Raw genomic sequence first — 22,803 nt, forward strand, 5'->3', positions numbered from 1 at the left:
TTGTGTCAGGCGTGTCATTTATCAGATCAGCAAAAACCTCAGCATCAGTGACAGGACTGCAGCATCACTGCATCTAGGGGAGTTGGTGCAGGAATGGGGAACGCGCATGCGCATCCAGTTGGGCCTTCGGGGACGCGAACGTGCATGCGCATCCAGTTGAGCCGTCGGGACGTGAATGCGCTTGCAGTTGCGGGAGGCCCGTCCCACTCGTGCGCGTGCGCGGAACGGGCCGGCAATAAATGCGCAGGCGTAATAATCGAGGAACCGGCACTGCCCAGACTTGTGTCGGCAACCGGGCTTGCGCAGTGGGCACGGCACGGTGTGAAGCTTCAGGTTGTTGGGCGGCGGTGCTTGTTTGGGGCTGGGCCCCGGAGGCGGTGAGTAATTCCGGCCCAACAACAACAACCGTGCGGACCAGGCCAGGCCGGCTCGTGTTCGGTGCTATTATATGGGGGGGGGAACTTTCTTCCTTTATATGAACTTTTGGGGTGAGAGATTTAAATCACTGCTACTCCCAGGCTCATGCCTGACTGGGGTTTCCATAGCAACGAGCAACACCAAGTCTCCAACAAGGCTCCTGGAGGAATCAATCAAGAAATTCTCTGCACTTCACAAGTACTTGATTGGCTGTAAAGCGCTTTGGGGCGTGACAGGCGCTGTATGAAAGTTCGTTCTTTCTGCTTGCATTTATAAAGAAAAAGAAAGACTTGCGTTTCGACAGTGCCTTTCACGATGTCAGGAGGTCCCCAAAGCGCTTTACAGCCAATGGAGTGTGGGGAAAGAGCCCCTGGGAACTGAGGATGACTTGCTTCCACATTAAAAATGAGTTCTCAGGTGGCTGATTAGTCCAATGCGGGACCTACAGTCTCTGTCACGGGTGGGGCAGACGGTGGTTGAAGGGTCGGGTGGGTGGGGTGCTTGGGTTGAACGGGCGTGTGGGTGGGGTGCTTGGGTTGACGTGCGCTGCCTGCGCTTGGCTTCCGCTTGCTCCCGGCGAAGAGACTCGAGGTGTTCAGCGCCTTCCCGGATGCTTCTCCTCCACTTTGTGCGGTCTTGGGTCAGGGATTCCCAGGTGTCGGTGGGGGATGTTGCACTTTTTCAAGGAGGCTTTGAGGGTGTCCTTGAAGCGTTTCCTTTGCCCACCTGGGGCTCCCTTGCCGTGCCGGAGCTCCGAGTAGAGCGCTTGTTTTGGGAGTCTCGTATCGGGCATGCGGACAATGTGATCCATCCATCGGAGCTGATTGAGCGTGGTCAGAGCTTCGATGCTGGAGATGTTGGCCTGAGCAAGAACACTGATGTTGGTGCGCCTATCCTGCCAATGGATTTGCAGGATCTTGCAGAGGCAGCATTGGTGGTACCTCTCCAGTGCTTTGAGGTGCCTGCTGTACATGGTCCATGTCTCTGAGGCATACAGCAGGCCGGGGGGGAGGAAAGAACAGGGGGAGTGGGACTAATTGCATTGCTCTCTCGCCTCTGAGTCAGAAGGTTGTGGGTTCAAAGCCCCACTCCAGAGATTTGAGCACAAAAATCGAGACTGAAACTCTGCACTGTCAGAGGTGCATCTTTCGGATAAGACGTTAAACCGAGGCCCCCGTCTGATCTCTCAGGTGGACGTAAAGACCCCACGGCCACTATTTCGAAGAAGAGCCAGGGAGTTCTCCCCGGCATCCTGGCCAATATTTATCCCTCAATCAACATCACTAAAAAACAGATGATCTGGTCATTATCATATCGCTGTTTGTGGGAGCTTGCTGTGCGCAAATTGGCTGCCGCGTTTCCTACATTATAACAGTGACTACACTTCAAAAAGTACTTCATTGGATGTAAAGCGCTTTGTGACATCTAGCGGTCATGAAAGGTGCTATATAAATGCAAGTCTTTTTAAGGATGTCCCAAAAGCGCTTTACAGCCAATGAAGTATGGGGAAAGAGCAGGGGAGTGGGACTAACTGGATTGCTCTTCAAAAGAGCTGGTGCAGACTAGATGGGCCGAATGGCCTCCTTCTGCGCTGTAGTATTCTATTCTATGATTCTAAGTACTTTTTGAAGTGTAGTCACTGTTGTAATGTAGAAAAAACGTGGCAGCCAAGTTGCACACAGCAAGCTCCTACACACAGCAATGAGATAAATGACCAGATCATTTGTTTGTGATATTGGTTGAGGGAGAAATATTGGTCAGGACTCCTCTGCTCTTCTTCGAAATGGTGCCACGGGGTCTTTTACACCCATCTAATACGGCAGACGGAGCCTCGGTTTAACATCCTATCTGAAAGACGGCCCCTCCGACACTCCCTCGGCACTGCACTGGAGTGTCAGCCTAGATTTTGTGCTCAAGTCTCTGGAGTGGGACTATGAACCCACAACCTTCTGACTCAGGTGAGACTGTTACCCACTGAGCCTAGGCTGACACTATAAATTCATCAAAAACATTCTAATATATGTGAAACCAGTGTTTCTAACTGGAATTTTGTTCATGTTATTTAATTGACTATGACTTCTCCTCCAGGAATGCTTATCTTGAAGAAGTTCTACTCTCTCATCATTTGTTAGTCTCTTTTACCCTGTTCACCACTTTTTCTGTCCCTTTCTCTTGTGTTTGATTTCCCTCCTCCCCTTTCCTTGTTCTGTTCACCCATAATATCTTCCAGTTTTGAGGCAGGGTCTTGTATCCAAAACAACAAGCTGTGTTGTCGACAAAAAAAGCTGTTTGCTCTGCAGATAGCCGGCACGGACTCGATGGGCCAACTGGCCTCCTTCTGTGCCGTTATGACTCTATGACTATGACCCTATGACCTGCCGAGTGCCTCCAGCTTTTTCTAGTTTTTTTCAGATTTCCAGCATCTGCCGTATTTTTCTTTTTGTTCATAAGGTTAAAGGGTTACCTGATAACCCTTCATGATCTTGAAGGCCTCTATGATAACTGGTATCTATTGTAAGCCCACTGACTCCTACAGCTACCTCGATTATACTACAGGAAACTCTTTATTATCTGGCACCGACTGGACCGGCGTGGTGCCGGTTTATCAAAAAGTCCGGATTACAGAGAGGTATAGTTAAAAGGTACGAGAGCTCCGTACACAGCAACAAATCCAGGCTTCCCTGTTGCTTAGCAACATGTGCAGGAACTCAGGCCACAGACCAAGCGTCCCTGTTGCTTAGCAACAAGTGCACGAACCCCAGTTACACCGCCACAGATCGAGGAACGGCCACTAATACGAAGTAAAACTTACCTGAACCTACTCCTGAATTTTGCCGGTTAACAGAGATTTCCGGTTATTTAAGTGCCGGTAAATCGAGAGTTTCCTGTACTTCCCACCCCACCTACTGTAAGGACTAAATGTAATGTCAGGCCTGTCTCCGCCTCCACCTCCGCACATCTGCTGCTCAAACCCTCATCCAGGCCTTTGTTACCTCTAGACGACTCAACTATTCTTTGAATGATCTCCTAGCTGACATCCCATCTTCCACCCCTCATAAACTGGCCGTGTTCTGACTCGCACCAAGTCCCGTTCACCCATCACCCCCATGCTCGCTGACCTACATTGGCTCCCGGTCCAGCAACGCTTCAATTTTAAAATTCTCATCCTTGTTTTCAAATCCCTCCATGGTCTCGCCCCTCCCTATCTCTAACCTCCTCCAGCCCTCCAGGATCTCTGCGCTCCTCCGATGCTGGCCTCTTGCGTGTCCCCGGTTTTAATCGCTCCACCATTGGCAGCCGTGCCTTCAGCTGTCTAGGCCCCAAGCTCTGGAATTCACTCCCTAAACCTCTCCGCCTCTCCACCCCTCTCTCACTTTAAGATGCTCCTTAAAACTCTCTGACAAGTTTTTGGTCATCTGTGCTAATATCTCCTTATGTGGCTCCATGTTAGATTTGGTTTGATAACGCTACTGTGAAGCGCCTTGGTTTGTTTTACTATGTTAATGGCACTATATAAATGCAAGTTGTTGAAGCTGTGTTTGCAAAGAGCACTTTGTTAGGACCAGTGCCAGCATGGAAACTTTCTAATGTGACTGTTCTCTCCCCTTATGTTTATAGAAAAGAGAAAGAAAGACTTACATTTATATAGCGCCTTTCACGAGCACCAGATGTGTCATAGCGCTTTACAGCCAATGAAGTACTTTTTTGAAGTGTAGTCACTGTTGTAATGTAGGAAACGTGACAGCCAACTTGCACACAGCAAGCTCCCACAAACAGCAATATGATAATGACCAGATGATCTATGTTAGTGATGTTGATTGAGGGATAAATATTGGCCCAGGACACCGGGGATAACTCCCCTGCTCTTCTTCGAAATACTGCCATGGGATCTTTTATGTTACATAGAAACCTAGAAGATAGGAGCAGGAGTAGGCCATTCGGCCCTTCGAGCCTGCTCCGCCATTCAATGAGATCATGGCTGATCCTCCAAATTCAGTACCCTGTCCCTGCCTTCTCCCCATATCCCTTGATCCCTTTAGCCTTAAGAAATATATCCAACTCTTTTTTGAATATATTTAATGAACTGGCCTCCACTGCCCTCTGTGGCAGAGAATTCCACAGGTTCACCACTCTCTGGGTGAAGAAATTCCTCCTCATTTCAGTCCTAAATGGCTTACCCCTTATCCTTAGACTATGACCCCTGGTTCTGGACTCCCCGGCCATCATAAACATCCTTCCTGCATCTAGTCTGTCCAGGCCTGACAGAATTTTATAGGTTTCGATGAGATCCCCTCTCAATCTTCTAAACTCCAGTGAGTATAATCCCAATCGACACAATCTCTCCTCATACGTCATTCCTGCCATCCCAGGTATCAGCCTGTTGAATCTTCGCTGCACTCCTTCCATGGCAAGAACGTCCTTCCTCAGGTAAGGCGACCAAAACTGCACACAATACTCAAGGTGCGGTCTCACCAAGGCCCTGTACAACTGTAGCAAGACATCCTTGTTCCTGTACTCGAACCCTCTTGCTACGAAGGCCAACGTACCATTTGCCTTCTTAACCTGCATGCTTACCTTCAGCGACTGGTGCACAAGAACACCCAGGTCTCTTTGCACTTCCCCTTCTCCTAATCTATTGCCATTCAAATAATAATCTGCTTTCCTGTTTTTGCCACCAAAGTGGATAACCTCACATTTATCCACATTATAGTGCATTTGCCATGTTTCTGCCCAATCACCCAATCTGTCCAAATCGTACTGGAGTTTCACGACATCCTCCTCACAGCTTACCCTCCCTCCCACCCAGCTTTGTGTCGTCTGCAAATTTGGAGACCCTGAGAGAGTATACGGGGCCTCGGTTCAATGTCTCATCCGAAAGATGGCACCTCCGACAATGCAGCACTCCCTCAGTACTGCACTGGGAGTGTCAGCCTAGACTTTGCTCAAGTCTCTGGAGTGGGACTTGAACCCACAACCTTCTGACTCACAGGCGAGGTTGCTACCAGCTGAGCCATGACTGACATTACTAATAGTTCTTTGGATCAGACAACTTCGCCAGAAGCACCATTTTTTACTTTTGGAGCAAAAGGGGATAAGATGGTTCCAGATTTCATCATGCTAATGATATTAGTTCCTTTTGTGAGAGAGTGGGAAGAGGATGCAAGATATAGGATTACATAGGATATACGGCACAGAAACAGGCCATTCGGCCCAACCAGTCCATGCCGGCGTTTATGCTCCACTCGAGCCTCCTCCCGTCTTTCCTCATCTAAATCTATCAGCCTAATCCTCTATTCCCTTCTCCCTCATGTTTATCTAGCCTCCCCTTAAATGCATCTATACTATTCGCTTCAACCACTCCCTGTGGCAGCGAGTTCCACATTCTCACCACTCTCTGGGTAAAGAAGTTTCTCCTGAATTCCCTATTGGATTTCTTGGTGACTATCTTATATTGATGGCCTCTAGTTATGCTCTTCCCCACAAGTGGAAACATTCTCTCTGTATCCACTCTATCAAAACCTTTCATAATTTTAAAGACCTCTATTAGGTCACCCCTCAGCCTTCTTTCTTCAAGAGAAAAGAGACCCAGCCTGTTCATCCTTTCCTGATATGTATACCCTCACATTTCTGGTATCACCCTTGTAAATCTTCTCTGCACCCTCTCCAGTGCCTCTATATCCTTTTTATAATATGGCGACCAGAATTGTACGCAGTCCTCCAAGTGTGGTCTAACCAAGGTTCGATACAGGTTTAGCATAACTTCCCTACTTTTCAATTCTATCCCTCTCGAACTAAACCCTAGTGCTTGGTTTACTTTTTATGGTCCTGCTAACCTGTGTCTTATAGTGATTTGTGTATTTATACTCTTGAGATCCCTTTGTTCCTCTACCCCACCCAGACTCCCACCTGCCAAGTAATAAGTGACCTCCCTATTCTTCCTACCAAAATGTAATACCTCACATTTATCTGTGTTGAACTTCATTTGCCAATTACAGGAAACTTTGTTATATCCAGCACCGACGGGACCAAGCTGTTGCCGATCTATCAAAACTGCCGGACATACAAAGTTAATGTTGAAGCATACGGAGGTTTTCATCTCCGTATCTGACAACAAACACTGTTGCTTAGCAACAGCTTGTAAACAGTCGGCCCGTACCTTGGAAGCGTCTCTGCAGCTTAGCAACAGCTTCAGAGAGACTTTCCAGAGCCTGACTGTTGAAAACAAAGCCACAAGAAGAAATAAAACCTAACAAAACGGCTCCTGATTTCTGCCGGTAGATCGAGGTTTCCGGACATACAACCTCCGGATAAACCAAAGTTTCCTGTATATGCCCATTCTGCAAGTCTGTTAATGTCCTCCTGTAATTTGTTGCAGTCCTCCTCGGTATTGACTTATCCCCCCCCACCCCCCCCAAATTTGGTGTCATCTGCAAATTTCAAAATTATGTTTTTGATTCCAAAGTCTAAATCATTAATATAACAGCAGTGGTCCCAGCACTGATCCTTGTGGAACCCCACTACCCACCTTCTGCCACTGTGAATAGCTACTTTTTACCCCTACTCTCTGCTTTCTGTCTTGAAGCCAGCTAGCTATCCATTCTGCTACTTGTCCCCTGACTCCACATTCTCTGACCTTGTTCATCAGTCTGTTATGGGGTACGTTATCAAAGGCCTTTTGAAAATCTAGATAAATTACACCACCTACATTACAGGAAACTTTTGTTGAAACGGCACCTAAATATCCAGAATCCTCTATTAACCGGCAAAATTCTCACTCCGAAAACAACACCTCAATAACCAGCAATGTTGCCGAGTCCGAGTCTCCCGCGGTGGCCGAGTTAGTCAGTGGGGGTAGTTTTCCAAACTGCCACTACTCGGCCTCTTGGCGCTATCGGAAGTCGGAACACCTCAAAAACCCTGCATCAGGAGGCTGACTCTCCCGCGCTGCCGGTAGTCTCTTCTGATCCGCCATTTTTTGGGGGTACAGTACTGTGTGTCTCCCACGCTGCTGGTACTCATTGGATTGCATTATGGAAATCCCAAAAGTTGGTCCAACCAAAAGGAAGAGAGTGGTGTTAACTTTAAAACAGAAAATCGATATATACCAATGACTAGAAATGGGAGCGAAGCATATCAACATTATGAATTAATTCAAAATCGGTTCGTCAACAATCTATGACATCAAATCGCAGAAGGATAAGCTGCTCAAGTTTTATTCAAGCTCGGAGACATCTAAGAGTGTAGAGATTCGGCGTACGCTTTGTAAGCCTAAGCTTGAAGAGCTGGATACCGTGCTTTGAGTGGTTTTCTCTTAAGCGTTCAGAGGGTGTTCCGATTTCCGGACCCATGCTAATCGAAAAAGCAAAGGATTTCTACGCAAAGATGCTCACTGACAAGTGTGCTTTCTCCGAGGGATGGCTAACGTGCTTCAAGGTACGGCACGGGATACGACGACTCGATATTTCCGGGGAGAAGAAATCAGATGATCACGACGCCGCAGAAGAATACTGCGATTATTTCAATCGGATTGTGAAGCAACATGATTTGTCGCCAGCACAGCTATACAATGCTGATGAAACTGGCTTATTTTGGAGGTTTTTGCCAGAATCAACGCTTGCTGGGGCTAGTGAGGCTAATGCTTCAGGTTACAAGAAAAATAAAGATCGTGTAACCGTGCTAACGCTGCTGGATCACACCGGGTTAAACTTCTCGTCATTGGGAAGTATAAAAATCCCCGTGCATTTAAGAATGTGAGGCACTTACCTGTTGAGCGCACAGCTCAAAGAAATGCTTGGATGGATAAGGAAATCTTTTCAAATTGGTTCCATCATATTTTTGTTCCATCTGTGAGGGGACATTTCCGTAGAATAGGGAAACCTGAAGATAGCAAATGCATTTTATTGCTTGATAATTGTAGAGCCCATCCGCATGAATCCGAGTTGGTTTCTGGAAATATTTTCACCATTTATTTGCCACCAAATGTAACTTCTCTCATACAACCCATGGACCAGAGCGTTATCCAAAATCTCAAGTGTCGTTACAAGAAAGACTTCCTACGTAAACTGATAAGCCAAGATGACAATACAAGTATTCACACATTTCAGAAGGAATACAATCTTAAAGATGCCATCTTTAATGTTGTATGTTCCTGGAACTTGGTGAAAGGTCACACTTTGAGACAAGCCTGGTGCAAATTGTGGCCTTCTGTAATGTTTGCTGAAGGTTCTTCTTCAGAGGAGGAATTTCTTGGGTTCAATGTTCGTCCCAAGAGGACTACAGTAATGGAAATAGCTGGCACGGTGAAAAATGTAGGCCCAGCAAACCCTCTACGTCACCTCAGTGAACGTGATATTGAGCAGTGGGTTGATGCAGAGAGAGAAGTTGCTGTTGTGCATTTGCTAAGTGATGATGAAATAATGGAGAATGTTTTGAATCCAAAGAAAGAAAAGGAAAGTGTGATGGAAACTGAAGAGGATGAGATTTCTTGGGCTAAAGCTGCAGAAGATTTTGTTTCATTACTTAAATTTGCTGAAAGCCATTCTTGCTATTCTGCCCAAGAAGTTATGCACCTCCATATTCTGCATTCCACCTTTCTACAAAGAAGGCAAGAGTCCACTAAGCAAGCAGACATCCGGGACATGTTTAGGAAAGCTTCCAAAAGAGTTGGAGCAGTGGAAGTGCCTGAAGAATCTGTTGAAGTGCATGATCCTGATGACCCAGCTGGCATGGATATTCCTGATGAACCAGTTGGCTTGGAATAAGTGTACAGTCAACCACCGTACTTTATACTGTACTGTACAGTCGTTTATAAGTTTTGTTTTACTGTTAAATAATTAAAGAGTTATGGATTACCATCAACTGGCAGTACTGTACTTAATCAAGCATCTTTCACCATCCATTTAACACCCAATTACTGTATACTGCACATTTCTTGATTTTTTAATTTTTCTTTGTTAAAAATAGCCTGTGTAGATAACCCGCTCAGTCATCCGGAATTTTTGATAAACCGGCAACACGCCGGTCCCGTCGGTGCCGGATACCAAAAAGTTTCCTGTACCATTATCCACTCTCTTACCTTTTCAAAAAATTCAATGAGCTTGGTCAAGCAAAACTTTCCCTTTTGAAATCCATGCTGAATATTCATTATTATATTTTTGGTTTCTAGATGTTCTTCTATTTTCTCCTTTAGTAGAGATTCCATTATTTTTCCTCCCACCGATGTTAAGCTGACTGGTCTATAATTCCCTGGACATGTTCTATCCCCCTTCTTAAATATAGGTACTGTATTTCGCTAGCTACCCGCCAGTCCTCTGGCACCACACCTTTTTCTAACGAATTATTAAATATGTGTCGTAATGCCTCGGCTACCTCTTCCCTAGATTCTTTTAAAATGCGTGGATGCAATCCATCTGGACCAGGGGTTTTATCCTCTTTGTTTGCTTAGTCTATTTAATATATCCCCTCTTTATTTTAAATGCACTTATCTCAATCGTCCAATGTCATGTCCACCTGTTCTATCTCCCTGGTAAATATATATATGCTTTGATTCAAAAAAAAAATTCTCCTTATTATCCCCCTGGTTTTTTTGCCAGTTATCTTAAATCTATGTCCTGTGGTTATCAACTTTATAATTAAGTCGCCTTATCTGCGCAAGGATGTTCTTGCCATGGAAGGAGTGCAGCGAAGATTCACCAGACTGATACCTGGGATGGCAGGAATGACGTATGAGGAGAGATTGTGTCGATTGGGCTTGTACTCGCTAGAGTTTAGAAGAATGAGAGGGGATCTCATTGAAACTTATAAAATTCTAACAGGACTGGACAGACTAGATGCAGGAAGGATGTTCCCAATGGTCGGGGGAGTCCAGAACCAGGGGTCACAGTCTAAGGATAAGGGGTAAGCCATTTAGGACTGAGATGAGGAGGAATTTCTTCACCCAGAGAGTGGTGAACCTGTGGAATTCTCTACCACAGAAGGCAGTAGAGGCCAATTCATTAAATATATTCAAGAAGGAGTTAGATATATTTCTTAAGGCTAAAGGGATATGGGGAGAAAGCAGGGACAGGGTACTGAATTTGGATGATCAGCCATGATCTCATTGAATGGCGGAGCAGGCTCGAGGGGCCGAATGGCCTACTCCTGCTCCTATCTTCTATGTTTCTATAGTTATAAGTCTTCGCCGAAGGACAATGCAACATCCCTTGAGTACTTAACTGACGTGTCAGCCTAGATTATTATCCAAGACCTTTGTTAAGAGGCTCCAACCCACAGCCTCCTGCCCCACTGGGTGAGAGTGTTACTAATTGAGCCAAGCTGACACTTTACATTTATGACATCGATCACTTTGAAGAGTAGCTGCATTCCCCTACTTCTCTTTCACATTCCCAACCCCCCCCAACCCCCCTCCCGCAGCTCGACAAGAAAAAGTTAAAAGAACAAAAATCGCCATGGAGTCGCTGCTTTGTTGTGAGAAATAAAATAATCAGAATTTTAGGTTGGGGTAGGGAAATTGGAAAATCGTTCGGAGGTGCATGCTTGTGCCCACAAATCCCCACACAGCATGTCGCCAATCTCGGCCAAGTCGCCAATCTCGGCCATGTCGGCGAGAGGTGGGGAGGTGACGAATCGAGGCCTGACCGTTCTCCACGAGTAAGGGAGAGATGTTGTCCCGAGGGCACCTTGCTGCACTGCTTGTGGCCAATAAATGAGTTAAAAGCTGTAGGAGACCCGAAGCAAGTCTCGAGCATCTTCTCTGTTATGGGAAGGTGCATCGTACGTGGAAACTTCAGGTGAGAAAATAAGTGGAAGCTAGATAAGTACATGAGGGAGAAGGGAATAGAAGGATATGCTGATAGGGTGTCATGAAGTAAGGTGGGAGGAGGCTCGTGTGGAGCATAAACACCGGCACGGACCAGTTGCATTGTAAAATTCTATGTAAAAAAAATAAAAAATAAAAAAATGACAAGACTGTGTGGTCTAGCAAAGAACTGCCCTCATACAGAACAAAGCAAATCTGAAAGATCTACAGTGGATTTTCATTTTTGCTGCACCCGGGGAACAGATTCATGGCCACAGATAAAAGGAAATGAGACAGAGAGCTATTGCAACAGGCCTCCGGTGCTGTCCCCAGGATTTCCTGATAGTTATGTCACTGGACCTGTAGACACAAACCTGGTGACAATGAAGGGCTAACTGTCTCTTCCTCGAACCCTTACCCGCGATATGGTGTATTATAGTTTCATCATTTGCCGTGTTATCCACAGGACCCCTTGAAACAAGATGGCGACAGTGACTGACACCAATATTGTGAAGTCCTTAGAAAAGGAATTTGATATGATAGTAAGTATCGGGAGCAAGAATATGTGATTTGTTGACATATTTTAAAATCAAATCTAATATTAAAGCAAAAGTTCACATCATCACAGCTTTGAAAGACTGGGTATAGCAGTACCCAGCTAGTAGTTTAGAGAAGTGGATTGCTAGTTTCAGATAAGTATCCCAGAAGCTGATTGCTATTTTCACCGTCCATTTGATGGCTGAAGACATGACTAACAACAGCTGATAGCATCTCGGGCCTCCCACTGACCAGCAGCAGCATAAGTCCTAATTTTTCTCAACCATTTGAGAACCGACACAGCACTTGACATTCAAAATACGCTCTCAGATTGTTGAAACTGGAATCCAAACTAGCCATTCAGAGGTCTAGAAAGTAGAGTTCCAAATCCAGATCTGAAGTTTGGATTTGGCTCTTTGGCACACTGAATAGACTTCATTTATAAAGTTGCTATGCCCATTTTGAGATTTGAGCTAAAAGTATATTGCAGTAGCTCGTCTGTCATCAACAAAGCAGTTCCCCCTCTCAGATCAATTATCCTCGTGGCTGCCCTGGTATTTGTGCAGGTTAGACTGTGCATACAGGAGTTGACACTGATGTACAATACAAAATGTGATACTGGGTCTATAAACTGCTTTTTGTTAGGCTGTGCAATTTTAAATGATATGCTCAATATTTCTTCATGGAGTACTAGTTTTATTCCACACATGAGCAAGCTCGCTATAATCCACAAATAGAGCAAAACCCATATTTCACTTTTACGGCCACCTGAACAGGCAAACTTTTGTTCGGTTGCAGCCCTGCCTTCGATCTATTTTATTTCCTTTCCAGTTTTGAAAAAGGGTTTCGACCCGAAACGTCGACTCTAATTTCTCTCCACGGATGTTGCCTGGCCTGCTGAGTTTTTCCAGCATTTTCTGTTGTTATTCCTAAAATTATCATCCCATCTAAAAAGAAAGAAAGAGACTTACATTTATATAGCGCCTTTCATGACCTCCGGACATCCCAAAGTGCTTTACAGCCAATGAAGTGTTGTCACTGTTGTAATGAAGGACATCCCCTTCAATAATGCAGCACTCTTTTAGCACGGCACTCAAGTGCCTGCCTAGTTTATGCTGGGGTGAGGTTTGAACATTCTGACTCGGATCGGAGTGTGCCAAGCTGACACCGGATCACTCTTAAATTCATCTGTTACGACACATCTACAAATGCTTTGCTTTCTGCTGTCTTTAGGACTATAGTCAGTGGGAGAGGACGGACAGAGCTGGAAAGGGCCGCAGTGCACAGACCTCTTCACTTCCACCTATCAGGTGGTCGCCAGAAGCTTTAGGAAATCACTGGACGATTGTGAAGAAAGACAAGGAAAAAACAGCAGCACATCGTGCTACCCAAGAGCAGAACAAGTCAGAAGGTATTTTGAATTCTTAGACTGCCAGGAGGTTTAGAGAAATTCTAGCCTCCCTATGCTGACCATGTTGTTTTAACTCTCGCACTGTGATGCTAAAATAAACACACACATTGACATGAATCTGGTCATTCATGTGGAAATGACTTATGAAGTAATACTGGGCGGCCTGCTGGTGACGCTGTCCAGGGAGAGTATAAATACTCGGGCATGGGCCCAGCTTGCTCAGGACATTCTTTAACAGGAACTAGTGAAGGACACAACTAGATCTCCATGTTGAAAAACAGTTGATTAAAGCCTTGTTTAATACTCAGACCAAGTGCCTAGTAGTTTTCTTACGTCACACATTATAGTGATAAAATTATTTGGATATTAGGACTAGTTCTATTAAGGCAATACTGACGCCCCCAGCTACAAAAATAAATGCAGAAAATAGTTAAACCAAAATAACGTGGAACATTCTCCTTTCCTCCTAATTCCCTTTTCGCCAATTTATTTTGTGTTCATTCTATCTCTGATTTTTATTCTTTTAATTGTATTTCTAATATTTTCTGTGCTATCTTACTCCTATTTTCTTTAAAAAAAAAGAAGTTTAACACACTATACTTACCTTTTATCCACTGGCGCTTGAATTCAACTACAGGAAACTTTGTGCTATCCGGCACCCACGGGACCGAGCTGCTGCCGTTGCCTCAAAACTTCCGTACTCTCCAGAGTTAATGTTGAGAGATACGGAGATTCTTATCTCCGTATTTGACAACAAACACTGTTGCTTAGCAACAGCTTCTAAACACTCAGGTGTGGCCCTAAAGCTCTGTAGCTGAAGCTGTTACTATAGCTACAGACCTTGCACAGCTTGACTGTTCAAACAAAGCAAAAAAAACAAACAAAAAGAATAAAAAACGGCTGCTGATTTTTGCTGGTGGCTCCAGATTGCTGGATAGCTCACCTCCGGATAGCACAAAGTTTCCTGTACTTATTTTGGAGGTGGGGGCACCATTGAACATAAATTAGACTCTGCTGGAAAACCAGCTTCTAAGACCAAGTTTTTCAGATGATTGAGGCTTTGAATTCTGAGGATTAACGGCAAGCCAGGCCGACCGTTGGCGTGATTCCCTCGCATCAAATAGAAAACTGCCACCACTGGAAGATTTGAGGTTAGAATTTCCCCGGGGGTTCCCCAACCTCCCATCGGCAATCAACGGAAACCCCGGAGAAACGGTGTGAACAGCAGTTTGGGGTTTCCGCGCCTGGGGTTGCCACCGGAATTACGGTGAGCGATCAGGAGAACTGCCGTGGAAATTCCAGACGTTATCTCCTCTTTGGCACACCAAGATAATTATGGACGAGGCAGGCCAATCAACCCATCTTAGTTCATCTATCCAGAAACCCCCCACAGCTACCCCCCAACCCCCCACCAATCTTATTCTGTTTCAACATCTAATTGTTTCTTAAATGATTCCGTTGATTTTTGCCTCCATTATTCTATCTGGAAGCGGATTCCTTGAGTCGCTCACTCTGTATGAAGAAGAAATTCCTGATATCAGTCGTAAATTTACCTTTTACTATTTGCGTCTGCTTGCCTCACTCTTGCAATTTAATTTAAAGAAATGTTTACAATTTACCTTTTCCATTCCCTTTACTATTATAACTCCTTTCACCTTATTTCCAATTTGAAAAGCCTAAGTTTCTCCAATCTTGCCGCATAACTCTGACACCAGGGATCAGCCCTGAGACTCCTCTCCGCACTGCCTCAGTGCCTGAATGTCTCTTTTTTTGTTTTTCATTATAATTACTGTAGTTGGGGAAAAATAAATAACCTGCCAGTTTTTCTTTCTCCCCATTCACACTATCCCAATTATCCCAGAGGGCAACTCGTTCTACTCTGCCGACGCTGCCAATACTGTGTTTCTGTTCCAAATGTCAGGAACGATTGCCGTGGGAATATATATGCTAACTTCCAGAAAAGTATCCCTGCTTCCCAACAAACTACCAGCCTGGAATGGCAATGATAAGAAAGACCTGTATTTACATAATGCTTTATCATGTCTCCCAGAACACGCTCCAAACACTTCATGTACAATTTTTGTTATCGTATCTTCACACACTTCCCTTGGAGAAGAATGTAAAATAGTGGAAGATTCACAGGCTGATTTTCAAATCCCTCCATGGCCTCCCTATCTCTGTAACCTCCTCCAACCCCACAAACCCCCCCGAGATATTTTGTTTCAATTCATTCTCTCGATGTAGACATCGCTGGGAAGGCCAGCGTTTATTGCCCATTCCTAATTGCTCTCGACCAATCTGGTAGTTACATAGTCATTACTGACACTAGTTGTTTTTATTTGAATTTAAATTCCTGAACTGCCGTGGTTGGATTTGAATGGAATATTAGTCCAGGCCTCTGGATTACTAGTCCAGTAACAGAACCACTATGCTACCGTACCCAGTGCCAGATCTCTGCACTCCTCCAATTCTGGCCTATTGCGCATCCCCGAGTTTAATCACTCCACCATTGGTGACCATGCTTTCAGCTGCTGAGGCCCTAAGCTCTGGAATTCCCTCCCTAAACCCCTCTGCCTCTCCTCCTTTAAGACATTCCTTAAAACATACCTCTCACCAAGCTTTTGGTCATCTGTCCCAATATCTCCTTATGTGGCTCTGTGTCAGATTTTGTCTAAACGCTCCTGTGAAGTGCCTTGGGGTGTTTAAGGTGCTATATAAATGCAAGCTGTTGTTGTATTAAAATAGCAGACTTATGCCAGTATCCGATGGCATAACCTCAAGGCCTTGATGTGTTTTAGGTATATTCCGGCCGTGTACAGATCAGTTCTGTTCAAACAAATGCAACCATCCCTGGCATAAAAGAATCGTTCTAAGGGAGGATAATCCCTGTTTTATAGAAATGAATGAAAAAATCACGATACTTAAGGTAATTATTAATTATGGCATTACCTTTGAATCGTATGGTGTAGTAGGTGTGTGCACTTCAAGTGTATGATGATGAAAGAAGGTCTTGGGTGATGCTTTATGTTTAACGTGCTTCCTCAATATGCGTGTGTGTGTGTGCGCGTGTCTGTCTGTCACTGGAGTGACCAGACAGTGGAAAATGTGCTTTTTGAAGAAGTGGTGCCACTGCAGGTCTTTCCTGCATTAATTCTTCGTTTGTACGCCCTCCAGTAAGTCACCCAGGTGGCCATTACTGAACAGTGAGCCTTGACGGTGGGTGTTGGCAGGATATTCCACCATGAAGCCAATGTTCCCGTTAAACTGCGCAGCGGTCTGGAGGTCCCACGCAGGCCAGTTGCTGGCTTTACAATGGAGAAAATTGCGCATGCACGGAAATTTTAAATGGGCCGCGCACGCAAAAAAAATTAGAGGGAACCTTGCATGAAGTTCAGAGACGATTCACTAGGTTAATTCCAGCGATGAGGGGGTTGACTTATGAGGGAAGGTTGAGCAGGCTGGGCCTATACTTATTGGAATTTAGAAGAATGAGAGATCATCTTATTGAAACATACAAGATACTGAGGGGGCTCGACAGGGTAGATGCAGAGAGGATGTTTCCCCTCGTGGGGAAATCTAGAACTCGGGCACAGTCTCAGAATAAAGGGTCGCCCTTTTAGAACTGAGATGAGGAGGAATTTCTTCTGAGGGTCGTAAATCTGTGGGATTCTCTGCCCCAGAGAGCTGTAGAGGCTGGGTCATTAAATACATTTAAGGTGGAGATAGACAGATTTTTGCAAGATAAGGGAGTGAAGGGTTATGGGGAGCGGGCGGGGAAGTGGCTTTGAGCCCAACGTCAGCCATGATCTTATTGAATGGCGGAGCAGGCTCAAGGGGCCAAGTGGCCTATTCCTGCTCCCATTTCTTATGTTTCTTAAGCACATCACTCGGAATCCGTTACTGTTCTCGCCTCACACTCGCACACCCACAGCACCATCTAGGCTCACCGACGAGTGTGCAGGACTGCAGCTCTGACCCATTTTACCTTTCCCTAACCCAGCGCACCAAGGCCAGTCACCATCAAATAATTAAGATCAAACCAAATGCTGTGTGGCTTAACTACACCATGGATAAATCACTGAACTATTGAAGGACCCTTTCTTCCCCATGTAAATTTAATTAAAACAAACAGTATTCCAAATCATTTTCAGTATACATTCCTATTAGTTTAACTTTTAACTTGTACGTTAACTTTCCGTCAATACTCCTGTCCATTTACTCTTGTGCACATTCCATATTGAAGCCTAACGTTCAATATTTCCTAAATCTATTAAACTGTAAGAACAACAAAGAAAAAGTTTTATAAAGAATGTTTTACTCTGGGGGCAGGGGCGAGGGCCTCAGTAAGATGCATTTCCAACATTTGCAGTCTGTCGGCATCAAGCTCTCGCAAGCCACGAAATACATAAATTAGATATGGGAGAAAGATCCCGCCTGTCTTGGAAATAAACCTTAAAGCAAAGCTCAGAAGATCACAGGGTTGTTTTTTCCTCTGCCCTGCTCCCAAACAGTGCTGACGAAAATTGGGTGCTAGTCCTTTGCTCTCATTTTGCACCTGAACCGCAATGGATGCAAACTTCCTCCGTGGCTTTTCTGGTGTCTGCACCTGAAGAGTTTTGCAGCCGTGTAAATTCTACACAGATGAATGTCAAAGGCCTTTTGCACTTAAACTTCCCCCAACATCACTGGGTGCAGTTCAGGGGCAGCTGCTCCCGGTAAAACCTGGTGCTACTGATTCCACAGCTAATCTTTAGACTGTCTTAAGGGACATGCTAATAGTGCTGCGAAAGGGCTTTATTTTTGACTTTTGAGGAGAAAAAAAATGCTTTTGTTGCTTCTGTACTTGTTGCAGAATGTTGTCATTCCTTCACACTTTGTGATGGAGCCTGTGTTCAGTACTATGCCCTTTTGTGATCTGCTTATTTGGAGGCTGACGAGTCCCCTTGACAGCTGCTGAAGTTGCTCGTCTAAGCCACAAACACCTGTTTCTCTACAGCAGCAACCACCCCCCTCACCATCTACCTGACCATATATTTATTTGCTCCGTGCTACCTCGAATAAAAAGAGAAAAACTCCACATGAATCCAGCACCCTGCGGAGAAGTGAACATAGAATTAGGAGCAGGAGTAGGCCATACGGCCCCTCGAGCCTGCTCCGCCATTCAATAAGATCATGACTGATCTTCGACCTCAACTCCACTTTCCCGCCCGGTCCCCACATCCCTTGATTCCCCTGGAGTCCAAAAATCTATCGATCTCAGCCTTGAATATACTCAACGACTCGGCATTCACAGCCCTTTGAGGTAAAGATTCGCAACCCTCTGACTGAAGAAACTCCTCCCCAGCTCAGTCTTAAACGGCCCACCCCTTATCCTGAGACTGTGCCCCCCTAGTTCTAGATGCTCCAGCCAGGGGAAACAAACCCCTCGGCATCTAACCCTGTCAATCCCCCGCTCAGAATCTTGTATATTTCAGTGAAAAATGCGCAACCCTAGGCTTAGGAAAATTCCCTGTCCAGGCCAGACAATCCCACACAGTAAGGAAGGGGAATTTGGAGGGCGAGTCACCTCTGGGCTGCTTTTGTGCACCACCAAACATCTGGTTATGGAACGGCATTGGCCAAGGCCTGCAAGCACTTTGCCTGTCCGCAATCTCGGCTGCCAGTGCAGCGTGGCTTGGGTCAATCACGAGGGGTAGACGCAACAAAAATAAAAAACACATCAGGTGTTATCTTATAAAAGGAACGCTTTACAAATATAGGTGCCTTTGGGGGGGTCACAAGGTGCAAGTCTTGTCTTAAGGACATAAGGAGGGGATCTAGGGTTATAGGAGTCCATTGAGCCCCACCGTAGCTTGTCCCTTTAAGATTCCAACTCTTCGCCTGAGCATCCAGTTGTAGTTTGAAAGCCTTTAATGTTTAACAATGCCGTTTCTTAGTATTTAATAACAGCAAAGAAGAAGCAGGCGGCTGAATGCAAGGAATATAGCAAGACCCTCCTGAATGTGAACATGAAGCTGTCAAAGGAAATGAAAGAGACGGATGAAGCCGCCATGAAGGAATCCAGAAACCTGCTGGTTCAGTATGGCAAGTTTAGGGTACGTGACTGACTATGTGTCAAGTGATGTCTATCCAACTGAGTGCTTTTCTCAGCTGTAAGCCTATAAGTCTAGAAATTTTCAAGTGCAATTCAAAGTGGATGACCTCGCACTTCCCCCAAATTGAACTCCCATAGTATCATAGAAATTAACGGCACCAAAGGAGGTCATTCCACCCATTGTGTCCGTGCCGGCCGACAAAGAGCTATCCAGCCTAATCCCATTTTCCAGCTCTTGGTCCGTAGCCCTGTAGGTTACGACACTTCAAGTGCATATCCAAGTACTTTTTAAATGCGATGAGGGTTTCTGCCTCTCCCACCCTTTCAGGCAGTGAGTTCCAGACCCCCACCACCCTCTGGGTGAAAAAAGTTCTCTTCAACTCTCCTCTAATCCTTCTACCAATTACTTTAAATCTATGCCCCCCTGGTTATTGACCTCTCTGCTCAGGGAAATAGGTCCTTCCTATCCACTCTATCTAGGCCCCTCATAATTTTATACACCTTGATTAAGTCTCCCCTCAGCCTCCTTTACTCCAAAGAAAATAACCCCAGCCGATCCAATCTTTCCTTGTAGTTAAAATTCTCCAGTCCTGGCAACATCCTCGTAAATCTCCTCTGTACCCTCTCTAGTGTGATCACCTCTGCCATAGTTTTGCCCACAAACTTAGTCTGCCCATGTCCCTTTGTAACTTCTTGCTCCCATGCACAGAAACAACGTTGAATGAGGGGGAAAGTGGAAGGCAAACCATTCTATTGCATCTCATTGAAGAGTGAGATTGGCAAAGGCCTGGAGTTGGTTGCTTACTAATGTCTAAACGGGAGTGCGGGCTTCTGGTCGGGGGACCAGCGAGAGCACAGGAACAGGAGTATAGGTCATGGATACAACCGGAAAACATGAGCATTTAAGAATGGTAACGTGTATAATTTTAAAGAGTTGTCTCGGGGAGGGGGGCGGAAATAAGAGAGCCAAACCCTTCTCATAGATCCGAGTGAATTGCCATGGAAACTAGTGTACAAAATTGACGTGAAAATTATGTCCCAAGTCAAACCCGAGGTACGATAACAGTTTAATTAAACAGCTAGCACATGAGTAAAGGTAGCGTCGGCACGCAAGACTCCCAAGCCAGGAGAATCCGCTGAATTGCTGGTACCACTGGAAAGTGCACTCGCAGCCCCAGTGTTTCAACGCGTTGCAGAACGAGAGATATGACTGCGTGTGCCAGAGTATTTTACAACAAGAAACTGTGAGTAGAGCTGAGTAGTAGAAATGAGTATGGATAAATTGGATTTGTTCACTCACTTCTGACGTCACTCTGTCAATTTCCTCCCTTATTTTGTATGTAAGAAAGGAATTTCTGGTGGAGGTGAATGGAAACGACAAGAGATTGAAGTAGCAAAAATAGACCTCAAAGACACTGAAAAAGTAGTGGGACAAAAATCCGAAGGTCAGTGAAGAACCGTTTGTGTATTAGGAATTTATTTCTTTGTAAGAATGTGCAGTGCAATTAACTTCAGTTCCCCAGTGGTAGAGAAGGGAGAATCAACCGTGGTCACTCTTCCTGACCGCTATCCAGTAGATCTTGGAAACCAGGGAGGATCTGCTAGGTTCTTGGTCATAAGTGAATTCTGGGCCCCTGCTTGGGGAAACTGACTTGGAAGAGTTGAAGCCCGACAGCGTGGTGAAACTGAGTCATAAAGATATTGGCTTCAAGTGCTTCAGCATGCCATTTAAAACCTGTGTGTGTTCAGTACTCTGTAATTGTCATATTTTGAGATTTGTGCATATTTGGTCTAAAAAAAATTGTCAATTTCTATTTTAATGGTGCTATGAAGTTAAATTCAACTCACAAGGGGTTGACTCCCAGGAATACCCAAGATATTCAGGATGTGGGTTAAGGCCTCTAACCGGGGAGACAGACAGAGTAGTTTACAGAATTGTGTTTCTCGCATACCAGTTTAGTTTGCGATAATGGGGACCACCTGTTGCCTCCTAGAAATACTCGCACCTGTAATGTTAAAATGGCTTCCACTCATTGAGCACAGCAGGAGTCCTAGCTAAGCAGGCAGTGTAGCTGTCATGGCCCCCACACCAGTGGGAGAGCTGGTAGTTTTTATTGGCAGCTAAATGAATCAGTTCGCCATACAGGGGTGCTTGGGGAGGGGCAGAGGTGAAACCTTTGGCTCTTCTCTCTCTGAGTGTGGGGAGGGGTAAAGAAAAGGACAGTAAGTTTGATTCTGGAATAGTCAGCGAGGCAGGAAGGGTCTTGCTTCCTCTCCAGCCAGCGGAAAAGCTGAGAGACTCCAGGATGAGGCATGAGCCATGCAGCCTGTAACAGGAACGGTTAGTGGCAGCTAGTTCCAAGGGTTGTTAGCCAGTAAAGTGAGTTTAGCCTATTAACCGGGTACTTTGTTATTTGTCGTGTTAGAATTGTAGAAATTTACAGCACAGAAGGAGGCCATTCAGCCCATTGTGTTTGTGCCGGCCAAAAAGAGCTATCAAGCCTAATCCCACTTTCCAGTTCTTGGTCCATAGCCTTGCAGGTTGCAGCACTTCAAGTGCATAGCCAAGTTCTTTTTAAATGTGATGAGGGTTTCTGCCTCTACCACCCTTTCAGGCAGTGAGTTCCAGACCCCCACCACCCTCTGGGTGAACAACGTTCTCCTCAACTCCCCTCTAATCCTTCTACCCATTACTTTAAATCTATGCTCCCCTGATTATTGACCTCTCTGCTAAGGGAAATAGATTTGTCCTATCCACTCTATCTCAGCCCCTCATAATTTTATACACCTCAATCAAGTCTCCCCTCAGCCTCCTCTGTTCCAAAGAAAACAATCCCAGCCTATCCCATCTTTCCTCATAGCTAAAATTCGCCAGTCCTGGCAACATCCTCGTAAATCTCCCCTGTACCCTCTCTAATTAGGATGAGCGAGACGAAATGGATTTGAATTTCACTGAAAACTATATTCTGTTCAGACCCACCCTGCATGGAAATGAAACCAATGTGTTAGTTTACAATTGGCCTCATCTCACTAGAGAGCTAATTGGTCTACCGGTCAGAAGATGGGAGAAACGCACTTGAGGGTACGAGCAAGATCACGGTATTCACGTGCGCACGTGCAGCGGTCCTTTTGTTAAGACCAGTGCTAGCATATAATTGGATATTTGGCGGTGAAGATACACTCCTGAGGGGGGGGGGGGAACACGAGGCCTGCTCACAGGAGTAATCGGTGATGCTGTACGCGAGAGAATATCCAGTGCGGAAATTTGTAGCTGTAATCTTTCCACAACAGTGTCACTGATGCTGTAATCAGTATTCACCATTTCAACCAAAAAACTGGAACTGGACCAACAGAAATTAATCACTAATACGATAGCAAAATACTGCGGATGCTGGAAATAAAACGCTGGAAAAACTCAGCAGGCTAGACAAATTAATCACTGCCTGGGTGAGTAGGTTATGATGTCCCCTCTTTAAGATTAGAATGTGGAACTCGCTACCACAGGGAGTGGTTGAGGCGAATAGCGTAGATGCATTTAAGGGGAAG

The 22,803-nt window shown here is 45.2% G+C and overlaps 1 protein-coding gene across 4 annotated transcripts in view; it reads left to right on the forward strand.

Moving 5' to 3' along the window:
• The first annotated feature begins 238 nt into the window (after positions 1-238).
• LOC147108887 (uncharacterized protein C20orf96-like) overlaps positions 239-22,803 on the forward strand; it is a 63,603-nt gene continuing 41,038 nt past the window's right edge. The window contains exons 1-6 of one of the 4 annotated variants that reach the window (XM_086005818.1): positions 239-377; positions 11,682-11,757; positions 12,986-13,163; positions 15,962-16,089; positions 19,100-19,258; positions 20,603-20,702. In XM_086005818.1, the coding sequence (XP_085861944.1) occupies positions 11,698-11,757; positions 12,986-13,163; positions 15,962-16,089; positions 19,100-19,258; positions 20,603-20,702 (625 nt within the window). In that variant the 5' untranslated portion in view covers positions 239-377; positions 11,682-11,697. The remainder of the gene's footprint in view (positions 378-11,681; positions 11,758-12,985; positions 13,164-15,961; positions 16,090-19,099; positions 19,259-20,602; positions 20,703-22,803) is intronic. The other 3 variants (XM_086005817.1, XM_086005816.1, XM_086005819.1) reach the window with 3 other exon arrangements.

Source organism: Somniosus microcephalus, chromosome 13 (assembly GCF_052327205.1).
Source record: "Somniosus microcephalus isolate GS21.2 chromosome 13, FLI_Smic_1.0, whole genome shotgun sequence".
Taxonomy (NCBI): Eukaryota; Metazoa; Chordata; class Chondrichthyes; order Squaliformes; family Somniosidae; genus Somniosus; species Somniosus microcephalus.